Here is a 17,977-nt window from a genome sequence, read left to right on the forward strand (position 1 = left end):
GGCTGTAATCCGAGATTCAAACTCTTGCACCCACAACGAGTTTTTCCACAAGAGAAACCTTTTGGTTTAAAGTTGCATTTAAAACATGTGGAACCTGGACTCTCCAGTGTCCCTCTCAAAACAAGGAAGTTCAGCAGGTTCCACTGTTTAATGCAATCGCTATTCTGCTTTTAAATAGAGATAGTGCTGTATGGTGCTTGGGAAAGACCAGCAAGGACTGTTGTGTGGATGATTACACTACAGAGCAAGAAACAAATCAGTCTTCAGTTAAACTTCTTCCATTACAGAGACTAATTTTTGCACTATAGTTGAGAGGCACATTTTGCATTGATGAACAGAAACCCCCAGTTTACATTGCAACTTTCTGTGGATTAGAACACAGACAAACTTCCTGTTAAAGATTTTTTTTTAAAAGAAACAAAAAAAACTCAGTTACTGTTCTTCTATTTAAAATTCTTAAACTCCTTCCACAACTGTTCTACCCAGAGATACCTTTCCACTTGTGTGTATGCAGCTGCTTTTCCTCCCTAAAACTTGTGTAAGAGATCCTTGTTTCTGTGCACCTTGGAAGTAGACAAATAATTCTGATGTCTCACAGGGTGGGGCCCTGTACCATGTTCAGGGGAGGCGAGAAAGTCAGTACAATTTTGTAGATACACAGTGAACCTCAGAATAAAGAATAAGAAAAATAAACCCCACCAAATAGAAATAGCAGCAGCACAGGAATCAACTCCTTTATGGAGCAGGAATGAGTTTGGAGCAAGGCCTTTCAGACTAAAAGGGGGATACCAGACCAGAGATATCCAGGGCTGAGTCAAACAAATAGGGAGACTGCAAGCAAGGGCACAATTCAGCAAGCTACTGCCTAAGCAAGTAAACTACAGTAAAGCTTAAACAGGTGCCTCTGGATTTTGCAGAACTGGTACCTGAACTAGTAAGCTGTGAGAGGACGAGGAATTGCTCAAGTCCTGAGAGGTAGAGGGTGGCAAGATGGGAGTGAGGCTGGGACAAGACGCTGAGAATGGAGACAGCATTTCGTAAAAGAGTGACAGAGCACATTAGAAGTTACTTATTCAGACCTTTTCGTAATAGTCCCATAATCACACTGACACTGTGAGAAAAGCCCAGAGTAGCCAACCAAAGCTGTAAATCCCAGCTGGCCTGTTACTCCCCCTGCACACACAGCTCTTGCTGTTTCAACAGCCAACCAGACAAAGCCCTTTCACTCCATCATCCTGGCAGAAAGCACATGGAGGTGGTTGGTGGCAGCTGTAAAGCACACTAGTCATAATCAATCATGAAAACAGAGGCAAGTGCATTGGTAACCTTGAGTGATGAGGGGGAGAGTAAGTGACCACTGAGGAAAATGGTTCTTCCCTATGCCATCTTCACATCTCATCTGAAGAGGAATGACCAGCAATTTCACAAATTCTGAGAGCAACTAATCTGCAGTCATATAAACATAAAGCACAATGGAGCAAACCCTCAAGGCTTCCATAGTTCAAATGCTCCATTTCCAGCTCATCTCTGAGCATAGCCAGCCTCTGGCATTACTGGTGGCCAAAGCTCATTATAATAACTTTTGCTTTTTGAGCACAGAGTTAGAGTTTAGCTCATTGTTCTGGTTTGAACCAGGATGAAGCCAGTTTTCCTTTTGCTGAGCTTTTTTCCTTCAGTGGGACAATAAAACCACTGCTATTCTCCAGATATGTGTGCAAGAGCTACTAAATAGAACAAATAGAACAGGAGATTGTCCTTCCAGGAAAAAGGCTGCACTAGTCTCCAGTGACTGACCCTCCAACCAGGATGGTGCATCAAGCTCTAATGCTCAACATTAGAGGTGCCCTGCCTCGGGCCGGGAGGAGGAGATGGACAACCGAGCTTACTGGACTGTGTGGATTCAGTGGCCTGGCATATTAGAACCATGGAAGTATAAAGCCTTGGTGGACACTGGAGCACAGTGCACCCTAATGCCATCGAATCATAAAGGGACAGAATCCATGACTATTTCCAGGGTGACAGGAGGATCTCAACAACTGACTGTTGTGGAGGCCGATGTGAGCCTCACTGGTAAGGAGTGGCTGATGCACCCTATAGTGACTGGCCCAGGTGCTCCGTGCATCCTTGGCATAGACTATCTCAGGAAAGGATACTTCCTTTGGTATAGCAGCTGTAGAGACTGAGGACACTGAACAGCTGCGTACTTTGTCTGGCCTTTCAGATGACCCTTCTGTAGTGGGGTTGCTGAAGGTTGAGGATCAACAGGTGCCAATTGCCACTTCAACGGTGCATAGACGGCAGTATCGCACCAACAGAGATTCGGTGGTCCCTATTCACAAGCTGATCCGGCAATTGGAAAGCCAAGGTGTGATCAGCAGGACCCATTCACCCTTCAACAGTCCCATCTGGCCAGTGTGAAAGCCTGATGGCGAGTGGAGGCTGACAGTGGACTATTGTGGCCTGAATGAAGTGACACCACTGCTCAGTGCTGCTGTACCAGACATGCTAGAACTTCAGTATGAGCTGGAGTCGAAAGCAGCCAGGTGGTATGCCACTATGGACATTGCTCATGCCTTCTTCTCTATTTCTCTAGCACCAGAGTGCAGGCCACAGTTTGCTTTCACCTGGAGGGGAGTCCAATACACCTGGAATCGACTGCCCCAGGGGTGGAAACACAGCTCAACCATGATCCACGCTGCACTGGAGAAGGGTGGAGCTCCAGAACACCTGCAGTACATCGATGACATCATTGGGTGGGGTGACACACCAGAAGAAGTCTTTGAGAAAGGTAAGATCATCATCCAAAATCTTCTGGATGCTGGTTTTGCTGTGAAAAGAAGCAAGGTCAAGGGACCTTCATGAGAGATCCAGTTCCTGGGAATCATGTGGCAAGATGGACGTCGCCAGATCCCAATGGACATGATGAACACAATAACAGCTATGGCCCCACCAACTAAGAAAAACGACACTCAAACCTTTTTAGGGACTGTTGGTTTCTGGAGAATGCATATTCCATGTTACAGTGAAATTGTGAAACCTCTCTATGAGGTGACCTGAAAGAAGAGTGACTTTTAATGGGGTCCCAACCCCAAAAGAAAGCTTTTGAGCAGATCAAGAAGGAGATTGCGCAGGCAATGGCCCTTGGAGCAGTTCAAACAGGGCCAGACATCAAAAATGTGCTCTGCACCGCAGCCAGACACAACGGTCCCAACTGGAGCCTCTGGCAGAAAGCACCAGGGGAGACTCGAGGTCGACCCTTGGGATTCTGGAGCTGGAATTACACAGGTTCTGAGGCCAACTATATGTCAACTGAGAAGGAAATACTTGCAGCATATGAAGGAGTTAGAGCTGCTTCGGAAGTGATCAGCACTGAAGCACAGCTCCTCCTGGCACCCAGATTACCATTGCTGAGCTTCGTGTTCCAGAGTAACCTCTCTCCTATCCATCATGCCACCGATGTGACTTGGAGTAAATGGACTGCTTTAATCACCCAGCGAGCTCGAATAGGGAAACCTAACCATCCAGGTATTGTGGAAGCAATTACAAACTGGCCAGAAGGCACCCACTTTGGAATGCCACCACAAGAAGTGGTGAGACGAGCTCAAGAAGCTCCACCATATGATCATCTACCAGAGACTGAGAAACAGTTTGCCCTTTTCACCGATGGCTCCTGTCGTCTTGTAGGGAACCGCCGAAAGTGGAAAGCTGTCGTGTGGAGTCCTACACGACTGGTTGCTCAAGTAGCTGAAGGAGAAGCTGAATCAAGTCAGTTTGCAGAGGTCAAAGCCATCCAGCTGGCTTTGGACATTGCTGAGCGAGAGGGGTGGCCAAGACTCTATCTCTACACTGTCTCGTGGATGGCAGCAGATGCCTTGTGAGGTTGGCTAAAGCAGTGGCAGCAAAACAACTGGCAGCGAAAGGGTAAACCTATTTGGGTTGCTGACCTGTGGAAAGACATTGCAGCTGGGATAGAGAAACTGGTGGTAAAAGTGCGTCATGTGGATGCACACGTGCCTCTGAGTCGAGCCCCTGAGGAACATGGTATCGAATGCATATACCATATGCTGTACCATGCACAAGCCTGAAGGTAGATTGAACAGTACAATGTTAAAAGCTATCCTGAAGGCAATGGGTGGTGGAACTTTCAAAAATTTGGACTAACATTTGACAAAGGCCACCTGGTTATTTAACAGCAGGGAATTCATCAATTGAGCTGGTCCTGCTCAATCAGGCCTTTTGCATACTGCAGATGGGGATAAAGTCCCTGTGGTATGTGAAAGAAACTTGTTGGGTAAAAGTGTCTGGGTCTATCCTGCTTCAGGCAAAGGTAAACCTGTCCGGGGTATTGCTTTTGCTCAGGGGCCTGGACATACCTGGTGTGTGATGATGGAGGATGCTGAAGTACAATATGTACCTCAAGGTAATCTGAGTCTGGGGGAGAATCCTTAATGTGACAATTGGTAAAATATAGAGCCTACCTGTAATATATATGGTCTGGAATAAGGGGTGGAATGTCCTGGTTTGAGCCAAGATGAAGCCAATTTTCCTTTTGCTGATTTTTTTTTTTTGTTCAGTGAGCTCTCTTTTAACTAGCAGCAGGTTTTCCAGCTAGTGGACTGATAACGCTGCAATGTTTATGTTACTGCCAGAACTGCAAGGTCACCAGAAGAGTCATATCTACAGCCCTCCAGTAGGGAGGAGTGGACTAGACGGACAGCAAAATTGACCAAAGTATTCCATTCCATAGATCTATGTAAGCTTGGTGTAAGATCAGGGATCACAGAAATCAACTTCCTTCCTGCTTCTTCTTCCCTTCTCTTCCGTCCATGGCCAGCATCCAGGGAGGACTCTGACTGTCCATCACTGTTGATCCCCAGGCTCGTGCATTCCTGACCCTCATAACTCTCCCCTCAGCTCCTGTCTGCTCTGCCACTCTCTCCAGCAGCTCTGGGACATTTCAGAACTGCTCACAGCTCAGGAGATGCCGTGGGAGTTGCTGGGGGTGGGGGGAGGCAATAGGGGTTTGCACATTCCTGAACATTCTTGTATATAATTGTATATATTTTCTTTTATCATTAGTGTTTAATTAAAGCTGTGTAGTTTAGTTTTCAATCCAGAAAGTCTCTCTCTCTTTATTCTCTCTCCTTTCCCCACCTGGGTGGGAGCGGGAAGGGATCGAGAGCATTGTTGTAGCTGGTTCAATTGCTGATCCTGAGTCAAACCATGACACTCGTAGCCTTACCATAGCACAGGTTTTTCATAATATACCAAATAGGATAAACACAAAAAACGTCATTGAAGAAAGCCTTTAAATTGCATAAAGTCAGCAGAAAGTAACTGGTTTTACCCTTCATGTTATCTTTAGTTATAACATTGAGTAGCAGCCTAATATGCCAGTTCTCTGGTTGACTAAACCACCACTGATCAGTTTAACACACTGAGTGTAGGCACAGGGTACATTCACTTCCTGACTGCTGACATCCACTATACAATATGGATGCAAGAAAATTTCAGCTTCTGTAGACCGTGCAGGAGTGGATTCTCCACTTCCAAGGCAGCCAGTCACTGAAGTTTATGGTAAAATCACAATGGGATCTTTCTACAGTGGGCTACAGGTTTTCTTTTTATTATGACTTGATATTTTTCAGACTAGGCAAGCAGCTTTGAACTGATTGTTAAAGGTGAACTAGGAAGAAATGAGAGAAGAAGAAGGTGCTAAAGATTACAAAACAAAGCTAAACCAATCTGTTTTACTCTGAAAAGTGACTGTGATAGAAACAAGACCTTACTGAATTTGAAGAAACTCTGAAGTTACAAGGACTAAAAAGACAACTCCAGATTAAGTCTGCACTGGGGTACATAGAGAACAGATACAGTTTGCATAGGAAATACACATACATCAGAGCTCCTATATGTATTAATGTCAATACACTGATGACTGATTGTGCTGACTGATTCTAAAACCAAAGGTAGCCTCATAGATCAACAGAATGCAGTACTGTAATTCAGTTAATTATGGATATGCATGCCCAATGAAGGCCACAGCAAGTGAAGAAGTGTTCCTGTTTTCATGCTCTTATGATCAAATTAACCTTATAGCTGGGAAGTGACATTCTCTGCTATCTGCATAAGAGACAGAAACTAAGCCCAAATTCCAGATGTCAGTTTAAGAAGATATCCTTTGTCAATTCAGCAAACAAAGCCAAACATGCAATGTCTTTGTATTTGGGGGGAAAAAAATATTTTAAAAATCACTTTTCAGAGAGGAGAAACAATTTACAAGGTAACTCTGAACATTGAGCTCCATGTACAGACAGGCTGATTTTGCATACTATCTGCAATTTCCCACTGTTCCATTTGTAAGCTGCATTAGTAATTCTGAACAGTTTTACCTTAGTTAAAAATGTGCACTGTGACATTTAGAGAGCTGTTACTACTTTACTTGACAGCTTCTGTGATAGTTTGGGATCCAGTGCTGTTTCTGACACAGCTCAAGACAGAAACAGCAAGCTGAGAAAGGCTTTCCAATTCCAGTGGATGGAATTGCGAGAGTTATTAACAAACATCAGACCCTGGATTCAGAACAAGAGCCAGCAAATATGAGCAAGTTCTGATCTTTATTTTTTTTTCTCCCCAAGGCTTTGAATCTTACTAAATACATTGGAAAAAAACATTAAAAACAGTTCACTGTAAGACATCCTACCCTCAGGCAACAAGTTGTGATCACCACACATTTTAAAACACCTTGTGTAGTTTGTGCATCATATACATCATAGGTGATGGGGAAGATCCAACATGTGTACACATTAACATACAAGCAAGCACTACTAGATGTCACTGGTAAGACTGATTCCAAAACAAACCAGTGTATTGATTTGTGTCTATACCACATCCTAATAAATAGAACAAGTCACAAGTAACAATACAAACCTGTTGCAACTTCAACATGTATATCTTAGAAAAAGACAATGCACATATCCAGCCCTAAGACAGTGATGAGTTTGTGAGATAACAAAGATCAAGGTACCAGAAGACAAAGGCACATTTTAACCTCTGGTTGGTCTGTTTAATTATTATTTGGATGAGTCATAGTGATACCCTGAGACTGTGGGAACCAGGTGAATGGGCAAATAAAAAGTACAAGTTTAATGAGATTTTAAGATTCAGCACCTGAATTTTCCCTTTTAATAAGAGAATCTAGAAAAGCAGTTCCTAAGAAAACATATTGACATCTAGATTTTTGTTCTGAGGTCAAAGAATATACATCTAGGGCTATAAAGATATCACACTATGCTGCAAGGGTTTTTACATACCCTCTCAGTTTCAGTTTAATTACCAGAATTTGTATACAACCAAGCATTTTACTTGGTGTTGTTTGGGGTACAGAAATGGTCAGGCAGTCCACATTCTCAACTCTGCCAACCCTGGCACCCTGTTTTAGATCTGTGTGCACTTTCTTAGACCATACCTCCAAGTAGAATACTAGAGAGAATTGCTGTTAGAAAAAGGCACTCAGTTTTTCATTGGGAATATTCCTTTCTGTCAAGAGCATTCTTATAATTAGCCAAGTACCATATGGTTTTGATAAAGAAACCCAGCTTCTCAAAAAGACACTTCCTAATTTAAATCCTTGAAAATTAACATGGAGAAACAAGAACGACAAGGATATCTACTTGATCTCTCTGAAAATGTTTCTGATTAAGCCCTTTCACAAATGCTCCTTGAGCAATGAATAAGTATTCCCTCTATGTTTTTTAATTCCTCAGGAGCCCTGAGACCAATACCAAACACTGTTGGGCTCTCATCTTTTCTCTTATGCCTCCTTGCCCATCCTCACCACATACCAAAGTGTCCACTTGCAGAGGCAAAGGAGAGTACATATAGGAGATCCCTTCAGACAAGATGTGGTTGTATTCTCCTTTCCACTCTCCCTTGTCTGCAACATGGACAAATTCCTGGTGTCTGTGCTTCAGATACTTTAAAAATAAGTTACTAAAGGCACTGTAACACTCACAAATGCATTTTAAGTTGAGGTCACACCATGGGCTCTGGCTGTGAAGTGGCCAGCAGTGTATACAGGGCTTTTTCACTTGGCTTTAAGCTAGAGAGTGTGTGCCTGGCTAGCATAGGAGTCCAGGCCTCAGCGTGTACTGACCAGAGGATCAGCTCTGCCTGCATCACACACAGCTCTGCAACAGTGTTCCTAGGAACAAGCTGTACCCCAGTTCAGTAATGTAATCATAGCAGCAACTGCAATGGAAGCTAGTTAAGAACCTCTCAGACACCTTGGAAAAGTGCATTTATGGAAAATAAGAGTATCAGACCACCACAAATAGATCTCAGACCTCCCACCTAACTGCTGAAAGATACTGTTGCTTTGCCAAAATGCAGCAACTGACAGCCCATCTGTTCTTGGTTTCTTGCAAACAAAGCAGGTGACCTCCATGAAGGGTCTAGGCAAGCCTGCTTTATTTCACATCTGCACCAAGTAAGGGACATCCATTCACAAGGTCAGCAAGTGCCTCTCTAAGAGGCAGAAATTAAGACACCAAACCATCACTCTGCATATCTAGATCATAACTTTAATCTGTTAACTCTGTAGCTGCAAGCTATATACAAAGCAAGGGCTCAGGCGAAGGAAGAGGATGAAATTTTGGAGAATAACTGATATGTAAATATCCTAATCCTTAAGATACAAAAAGACTTGAAAATGGAGGCAGCAAATATATCCCCATAATGAAGTTCAGGAGTCCATCTCATTAAGGGAGTCGCAAGAGTTACCCACAATGTGAATATAACCTTTGTGGACAAAGTCCAGTAAGATCACTGCAAACTCTTGTAATGAATCTTAAAAATGGATCTATGCAGAAAATTAACAACTGATATTAGGAACAAACACCTATTAATTATTTTTTTGTAATTTACTCACCTTGGACTATCACCAGCAGCACTGATGAATGAACCAAACAAATGGACTCATTTCTTTACAGCAATCTCAAAAAGCACCCAACCTGAGGAAAGCACTAGCAGTTCTCCCTGGCTGACTTGACTGTACAAGGGAGAAAACTGGAGGAATTACCAGGAATACAGTGTTTGGTGAAGAAGGTGAGCACCACCCTCATTGCTATGCTCAAGCCAACACTGCAAAGTAGCTTCTGCTTCCTTAGGAATGTCCATCACATAGCACCCAGTTGTTACTGAGGGGTTGCTACCCAGTACTTACAAGCTGAGTATTACCAAACCCATAATCAAGTCACTAGTTTGATTACATGTGATTATGCATACTGAAAATATAATATTCAAAGATACCCAAATTAACATGGTAGTCTACTGAAAAGAGCTGCGTAGTAAAATTAACTGCTTCCTATACTCACCAGCAACACAAAAGATCCCACATGACTGAAAAGTCAACAGTAGGAAGAAAAGTCTGAAGGTTTACTATGATGAACATTCTTTTCTCTCTTTCAAGTGCCTAATGCAAGAGAAACCAAAGTCTGTTCTCCCCCAGAAATAGACTGTTACTGTGTAATCCTCCCATCAGTGAAACATGTACTAGGGTAACTGCCCAGTTCTACAGTCTGAGCCAGCCTCAAAAATATATCCAGTTTAAAATAAAGCAAACTGAAGGTCTCCAGCATGGAGACAAAATGTCAGCAAGCTCATTTTTGCTCAACAGAAGTCACCTCTGCAAGTACAATATAGCTACAGTAATGGGACTATTTGAGTTGGAGGAGGCAACCCCAGACTATTCAGGAGGGCAAGAAAGAGCAAGGGAGGAAAATAATTAAGAAACATTGGAAAACATAAGACAGCCTGAAAATGTGAATGCCACTGTGTCTCAGCAGAGCATAGTGAGCTGTCCAAGAAGCTACTGGGGCACAGTCACCAGACTTAATTCTATCCATTGCAGGGGTGTATCTGCCATTTGAACAATGGGGTGCACCTGACTCACCTCCATGCAGAGCCAAGAGATTCACTGCTGTACAGTCATTCCTGCACTTCAGTGGGAAATCCTTGCTTTTCTCACCATGATCCTGGATTTCAATTCTGATATATAAACTAGTAGGTCAACAAAATCAAATAAAGTAAGAAAACCTGGCTTTTTCTCCTATTACTTATATTTGGACAGTTGGAATATCATCATCTTTCTCTGTCTCAGTTTCTAACATTGACTGGACCAAAAGTGCCATATGACTAACCACAAAATATTTTGAAACTTACCATCTGTATTGCTACAAGCATTTAAAACCACTGAAACAGGCTAGAAATTAAGTTCTCTCTGACTCATTTTGTTTGTATACTTGCAGCACTATCTAGTTTGTTTCCAGCTTTTTTGTGAGCTTTTCATACAGCAACAAAGATGGCTTCCTCCCCATGAGAAGTCATCTTTGCAAGAAAGCACCCTGAAAGCAGAATACATAGAAGCATGTGAGACTTAAGGAGTTTTATATCATTGTCCAGATTCTTCTGAGAATCATCCAAAACTTCCTACACAGAAAAAAAAAAAAAAAAAAGGAGAGGAAAAGGACACTCACACTACCAGGCTTTAGGACCACACATGAAAGTACTCAGGGAGATCACAAAATCACAGAATGGTAGGGGGTTGGAAGGAACCTCTGGAGATCATAGAGTCCAATCCCCCTGCCAGAGCAGGACCACCACAGAATCTAGGGCAGGTCACGCAGAAATGCATCCAGACAGGTCTTGAAAGTCTCCAGAGAAGGAGACTCCACAAACTCTCTGGGCAGCCTGTCCCAGGGCTCTGTCACCCTCACAGCCACCTGCATGCACTGCTGACTCATATCTAGTTGACTGTCAATCAACACCCCCAGGTCCCTTTCCAACCACATATCACCAAGTCTGTAGCTTACCATGGGGTTGTTATGACCCAAGTGCAGGACCTGGCACTTGGCCTTGTTGAACCCCATACAATTAACCTTGGCTCACTGATCTAACCTGTCTAGGTCCCACTGTAGAGCTTCACTACCCTCTAGCAGATCAACACACCCACCTAGCTTGGTGTCATCTGCAAACTTACTGAGGGTGCACTCAGTCCCCTCATCCAGATTGTTAATAAAGATATTAAAGAGAACAGACCACAGTACTGAACCCTGGGGAACACCACTTGTGACCGGACACCAGCCAGATTTAACTCTGTTAACTAACTAGCCTGGCCATCCAGCCAGGTTTTATCCAGCGCACAGTGTATTTATCCAAGCCCAATGCCACAAGTTTCTGAAGGAGAATGCTGTGGGAGACAGTGTCAAAGGCTTTACTCAAGTCCAAATAGACAATGTCCACAGCTCTTCCCTCATCCACTAGGTGGGTCACCTTGTTGTAGAAGGAGATCAGGTTAGTCAGGCAGGACCTGCCTTTCGTAAACCCATGCTGACTGGGCCTGATCACCTGGTTGTCTTGTATGTGCCGAGTGATGGCACTCAAGATGACCTGCTCCATAACCTTCCCTGGCACTGAGGTCAGACTGACAGGTCTGTAGTATCCAGGAGCATCCTTTTGTCCCTTCTTGTAGATGGGCATCACATTTACTAGCTTCCAGTCACCTGGGACCTCCCTGGTTAGGCAGGACTGTTAATAAATAATGGAGAGTGGCTTGGTGAGCACTTCTGCCAGCTCCTTAAGTACCCTTGGGTGGATCTCATCTGGTCCCATAGACTTGTGCACACCTATGTGACACAAAAGGTCACTGATGATTTCCTCCCAGACTGTGGGGGCTGCATTCTGCTCATCCCTATCTTCCAGTTCAGAGAGCTGGACCCCCGGGTAGCAATTAGCATTGCTGACAAAAACTGAGGCAAAGTGGGTGCTCAGCCTTTTCTTTGTCCTTAGTCACAAGGTTTCCTCCCACATCCAGTAGAGGGTAGATATTCCCCTTTGCTCTTATTTTACAGTTAATGTACTTGTAAAAACACTTTTTATTATCTTTGATGATGCTAGCCAGATTGAGTTCTAGCTGAGCTTTGGCCTTTCTAATTTTCTCTCTGCATAATCTTGCAACAACCCTGTACTCTTCCTGAGTTGCCTGCCCCTTCTTCCATAGCCAGTGGACTTTCCTTTTCTTCCTGAGCTCTGCCCAAAGCTCTCTGTTTAGCCAGGCAGGTCTTCTACCCCGCTGGCTTGTTTTACAGTATACAGAGACAGCTAGCTCCTGTGCCTTGAGGATTTCCCTCTTGAGGAATGTCCAGCCTTCCTGGACTCCTTTGTCCTTGAGGGCTGCTTCCCAAGGGATGCCATCAACCAATCTCTTAAAGAAGTCAAAGTCTGCCTTCTAGAAGTCCAATGAGGTAGTTCTATTGACCTCCCTCCTTACTTCCCTAAGAATAGAAAACTCCACCATCTCATGATCGCTTTGCCCAAGACTGCCACCAACCTTCACATCCCCCACTAGTCTTTCTCTGTTCACAAACAGCAAGTCTAGTAGAGCACCTTCTCTAGTTGGCTCAGTCACCAGTTGTGTTAGGAAGTTATCTTCCACACACTAAGAATCTCTGGGACTGCTTCCTATCTGCTGTATTGCGTTTCCAGCAGACATCTGGTAAGTTGAAGTCCTCCACAAGAACAAGTGCTAGCGATTCTGAAACCTTACCCAGCTGCATGTAGAATGCTTCATCAACCTCTTCATCCTGAGTGGGTTGTCTGTAACAGACCCCTACCATGACATCTGCCTCGTTAGCCTTCCCCTTGATTCTTACCCATAAGCATTCGACCCTATCGTCACCATTATCATCATGATGCTCAAGACAATCAAGACCTTCCCTAACATACAGGGCCATACCACCGCCTCTCCTCCTGCACCTATCCCTTCTGAAGAGTTTGTAGCCACTCATTGCAGCACTCCAGTCATGACAACCATCCCACCATGTTTCTGTGATGGCAACTGTGTCATAGCTGTCCTGTTGCACAATGGCTTCCAGTTCCTCCTGCTTGTTGCTCATGCTGCATGCATTAGTATAGATGCACTTGAGCTGCACTAGAGATGTATTTGAGCTGGGGCTTTTTAGCACTGGCATGCTGTGCACAGGCTGCTCTCTGGCAAGCCCAGTCCTCTCTTATTTACAGGACGCCCAGTTGTATCCCCTTCCCCCTACAAACCTAGCTTAAAGACCTGTCAATGAGCCCTGCTAACTCCTCCCCCAGTATCCTTTTCCCCCTCTGGGACAGGTACATTCCATTTGTCTCCAGTAGGCCTGGTGTCTTGAAAAGTAACCCAATGTCCTGGTTTGAGCCAGGATGAAGCCACTTTTCCTTTTACTATTTTTTTTTTCCTTCAGTAAGCTTTCTTTTAACTAGCAGCAAGTGTTCCATCACCATCGACCCCTAGGCTGTGCATCCTTTGACCCTCATAACTCTACCCTCTGTCTGGCAGCTCCGGGACTTTTTGGGACTGTTCACAGCTAAGGAGAGTGCTGTGGGAGTTGCTGGGGGTGGAGGGAGGCAAGAGGGGTTTGCACATATCTGAAAATATTTGTATATAATTGTATATATTTTCTTTCATCATTAATGTTTAATTAAAGCTGTGTAGTTTAGTTTTTAATCCAGAAAGTCTCCCTCTCTTTATTCTCTTTCCTTTCCCTATTTGGGTGGGAGGGGGAGGGGATCAAGAACATTGTTGTCTCTGGTTTAATTGCCAATCCGGAGTCAAACTGTGACACCCATGATCAAAGAACCTTACACAATAGTGGAAGGAGCAATCCTAGAAATACACATCCTGCCATACTTCACAAATATTTATTTTCTCTGTATACTTCTACTTTTCAAAATCCCTAAAATAATCAAAGCAGTATTGTTGTCCCGAAAGCAAGGTCTGTTACCTGCTGTGCAAGAAGCCAATCCGCACACACAGAGTCGAGATACCTGCTTTAATATGCAGGTCTGCACAGAAAAGGGAGCAGGGCGGTACTCCACAAAGCAAGCTCAGTTTCCCGAAATGCAAGTGCTACTTTTACACCCAAAAACATGAGAAAGAACTTTAACATTATTCTGTCACTGGCACACAGGATTGGTCACTAACCCCTCGCTTCCATTTAAAGTGGCAATGCTCAGGAATTTCACTGTGCCTGCTCAAAGAGTAAGGGGCTTGTTGTTAGTAGGGGTCCCTCTAGACTGTGGCTGTGAATTTTAGTATGCTAATGGATCATTAATATATTAATACAGTGATTTTACTTATTCATTGTGGTTTCCCCCAATGCTCAAGGCTGTAACCAAAATAAGCTGTGGGCAATGCTCCTTTCCTTCCCTTCCATCTCTCTAGCAGGTATCCTGCAGGCCTGTCCCAAGGCCAGGCTGTTGACTGCTTGGGGAGTGTTTTTCTCTAATTGGAATCTGGTTGTGTCTAATTCTTACTGTTTCACTGTTATCTAGGCCCTGCTTTTATTCTGTGCGTCCCTTATGTTCTCTTTTATGTGATTTTTACTCAAATGTGATTTTTTTTCCCCAAAATTTTTCTTATTTCAACTAATAATGGGCATCAGTATGTTGCCATCACAGAACAACATAGACACCATTACATCATCTTAAAAAAAACCAATTAACAACTCTGGATGCCATCCAGAGGGACCTTGACAGGCTGGAGAGGTGGGCTCATGCAAACTGCATGAAGTTCACCATAATCAAGCGCAAGGTCCTGCACATGGCTCAGGGCAATCCCAAGCACAAATACAGGCTGGGTGGAGAATGGATTGGGAGCAGCCCAGAGGAGAAGGACTTGGGGGTGTTGAGTGATGAGAAGCTCAACATGAGCCGGCAATGTGCACTTGCAGCCCAGAAACCAACCGTGTCCTGGGCTGCATCAAAAGAAGCATGGCCAGCAGGTTGAGGGAGGTGATTCTCCACCTTTACTTGGCTTTTGTGAGACCCCACCTGGAGTTCTCTGTCCAGCTCTGGAGCCCCCAACACAGGAAGTACATGGAGCTCTTGGAGCAAGTCCAGAGGAGGCCACAAAGATGATGAGAGGGCTGGAGCACCTCTCTTACGAAGATGGGCTGAGAGAGTTGAGGTTGTTCAGCCTGGAGAAGGCTCTGGGGAGACCTAATAGCAGCCTTCCAGTATCTAAAGGGGCTCCAGGAAAGCTGGGGAGGGACTTTTGACAAGGGCAGGGAGTGATGGGACAAGGGGGAATGGATGTTAGGAAGAAACTCTTTGCTGTGAGGGTGGTGAGACCCTGGTCCAGGTTGCCCAGAGAAGCTGTGGCTGCCCCATCCCTGGCAGTGTTGAAGGGCAGGTTGGATGGGGCTTGGAGCAACCTGGTCTAGTGGGAGGTGTCCCTGCCCATGGTGGAGAGGTTGGAACTAGATGATCTTTAAGGTCCTTTCCAACCCAAACTGTTCTATGATTCTAAATAGAATTTGAGAGCTCCTTCGCTAACCCATGGCATGTTTGCTCCTTTTCAGAGAAAAATCTGAATAGCCACACACGTAGTACCGTGAACTGATTCAGTTTAAGCATCCAACCCACAAAGGAAGTAGAATTATAAAACACCGTAAGATCTGTTTATGAAGCACCTGTGTCAGTGCTTAGTGTGAGTAAATTACACTTGTGGGACAGGTGCACATCTGGGAGCTCTTCTCTTGCCAGGATTTCTATCCAGATGGGAGAGAACTGCATTCCTTGCATCCAAGTCTCCACTACCAAATGGAAATTAAACTTGCTGTTACTGATGAAGATACTGAGTACAAAGAGGAGAGGGACCATGAGGTCACTTGCAGACTAGCTCTAGGCAGTCTGGCAAGAACAGCATAAGGGACTAGAGCTACTCTGTAGTGGTGGCTGTGATCTCCAGAAGAAACAGGGAAACAGAGCATGTCCCAGACTTGTCTTTCTTCTCAGCTTCAGCCAACTGCCCATTTGGCACCAAAGCAGTGAGGTACAGGCACACTCTGCTCCACTGGTGACAGGGGCAGGGGAAAGGCATTAATCCCAGCAGAGGACAGAGGCATCAGTAGCAAGCTGAGACTTTGATGCCTACCAAAAGGCTAGGAGGAGCACCTTGGAGTCCTGAATTTTAGATGAATATTAGGTAAGACCATCACCCTGGAATGCACATGCTTCACAGCTAGACCTGAAGTGCATTGGAGCTATTCTCCCCGCCCAGTCCAACATGAAGTTTGAGGGAGTTTGAATGCAGAAGGCAACAGGGAATTTGGGGAAAGATTGAGCATCTCCTATAGCAAGAAGAATGACAGAAGATGCTAGCACAATGTGAGCTAACAGCAAGTTATCTTGCTACATGGAAAGCTTCTAGTTTGCATTAGACAAGTCTGAAATGCACTCTTTAACATTGGAGAAAAAACCCAAAACAATTCATTTATTCAAATGGCTTATTAGAGGAGATAACCAACCAGAACAGCTAATACAGGAAAAGTTTCCACAATCTGGGACAAAAAAGGTCCTGGGTTTTAGACAGTTTATTAAGAAACCATGAGCTACTGCAACAGCATACTAAGGAACCTTGTCTCATTTGGAAAACGGACAGATTTAGTTCATTTTGAATGACAAGAACACTCATGTCCCTAGCCCCCATTTCCTCTCAGCACCTCTGCAGGACCTCAATGTAATGTCACCCTGCAATAGCCATGCTGCAGAACACCCTACACGAACTCCAGTTGTGCAACTTTGGATAGGCAGAGAAGAAAGAGAAGATAAATTTTTGCTCCTGGCACTGCTGTAAACTACAATTCAAATACAAGTACACTTTTGAGAACTCCTGCACTTCTGCAGTTTGGGCAATACACCTGGGGAATCTATCCCTGGGCTCAAATGAGTACACCTTAAAATTATATTCCTCCATGTATAAACATTGTCATTAGACTTGTACTTTTAAAAAAGAAGATCAACCAAGGCCACAGCCAGGCTCTGCAGATAAAGTAGTAGCTTATCTCTTATAAACATTTTTAATTACAAGTAGTCCTCACTTCAGGTAATGTAACTGACACAAAGTATCTGCACACACACACACAGCCCCTAAACTTTCACAGAAAGCCCAGGAGTAACCACTCTATAAGAAAAGAATCCTACCTCACAGCAAAGTAGGGGAGGGGGCACAATGGCCAAGATAGTCTTAACGTGGGGGAAGAGTAATTTGGAGTAAATACAATTAAAAAAGGGATTTTGAAAACCCCTCATATAAAGGATCAAGGAGATTAAAGCAAAAAACTGTTTCAAAAAGATGCACAAGGCTTTTGGAGACCAAAAAATAACTTGCATTTAAATCAGAAATCAATGGCATCACACAATTTTGTTGTTAAAAAAAGGGAAAGAAAACTGGAAATCTGTCTAAAGATCAACATTTATAATGTTTATCATTAGCTCCAGAGACCAGCGTAATTTCCATGTAGTCCTGATGGAAGGGGGCCTCCTGCCACAAAGAGTTTTGTTCCAGACGAGTCGTAGCAGTGGGTGTAAACAGCATTTGGAAAAAAATTTATGTCAGAAAAATAATTCCTCCAGGTTTCATCATGATTCTGTTAAAGGAAAGTTTAGATTGTTATTGTTGCCAAACAAACCCAAAACCTTGTTGTACAAAAGCAGAAGGTAGCTTCCAGAGCCTAAAAAGGGATCTTTTCTGTTAATACTTCCCTTAAGCTTCCTGAAGCTTTTTCTGAGGACATTTGGGCCAAACATTGGAGGGGGAAAGGTGAAGGGTAGGGAAGATATCAAGTTTCATTAGTTTTTAAAGTTACATCACAACGATACAAAAGATAGTAGAGAGAGGTTAGACAAAACGATTAACTGCTTTATGATAACATTTCAGGAAACTGAACTCAAGTGCCTGCCATGGCATTACTTCAGGAAGCCAGAGTTTCTAAAATTGCACACAATTAAATTAAATCTCTCTAACTTTGAGTACCATGTTAGAGTAGCATGCTTTTAAAGGAAGACAATGTATTTTGTGTTTGATGTTCTGAAAACTATGTTAGATTACATTTGAAAATATAAAGTTATAAAATCTAGTTAATATATG

General features: G+C 43.8%; 1 protein-coding gene across 2 annotated transcripts in view; it reads right to left on the reverse strand.

Moving 5' to 3' along the window:
* Positions 1–6,598: 6,598 nt before the first annotated feature.
* LOC127396384 (DDB1- and CUL4-associated factor 12-like) overlaps positions 6,599–17,977 on the reverse strand; it is a 71,702-nt gene continuing 60,323 nt past the window's right edge. For both annotated transcript variants that reach the window (XM_051644007.1, XM_051644006.1), the window contains one exon: positions 6,599–17,477. In XM_051644007.1, the coding sequence (XP_051499967.1) occupies positions 17,319–17,477 (159 nt within the window). In that variant the 3' untranslated portion in view covers positions 6,599–17,318. The remainder of the gene's footprint in view (positions 17,478–17,977) is intronic.

Source organism: Apus apus, assembly GCF_020740795.1.
Source record: "Apus apus isolate bApuApu2 chromosome W unlocalized genomic scaffold, bApuApu2.pri.cur SUPER_W_unloc_1, whole genome shotgun sequence".
NCBI classification, from domain to species: domain Eukaryota; kingdom Metazoa; phylum Chordata; class Aves; order Apodiformes; family Apodidae; genus Apus; species Apus apus.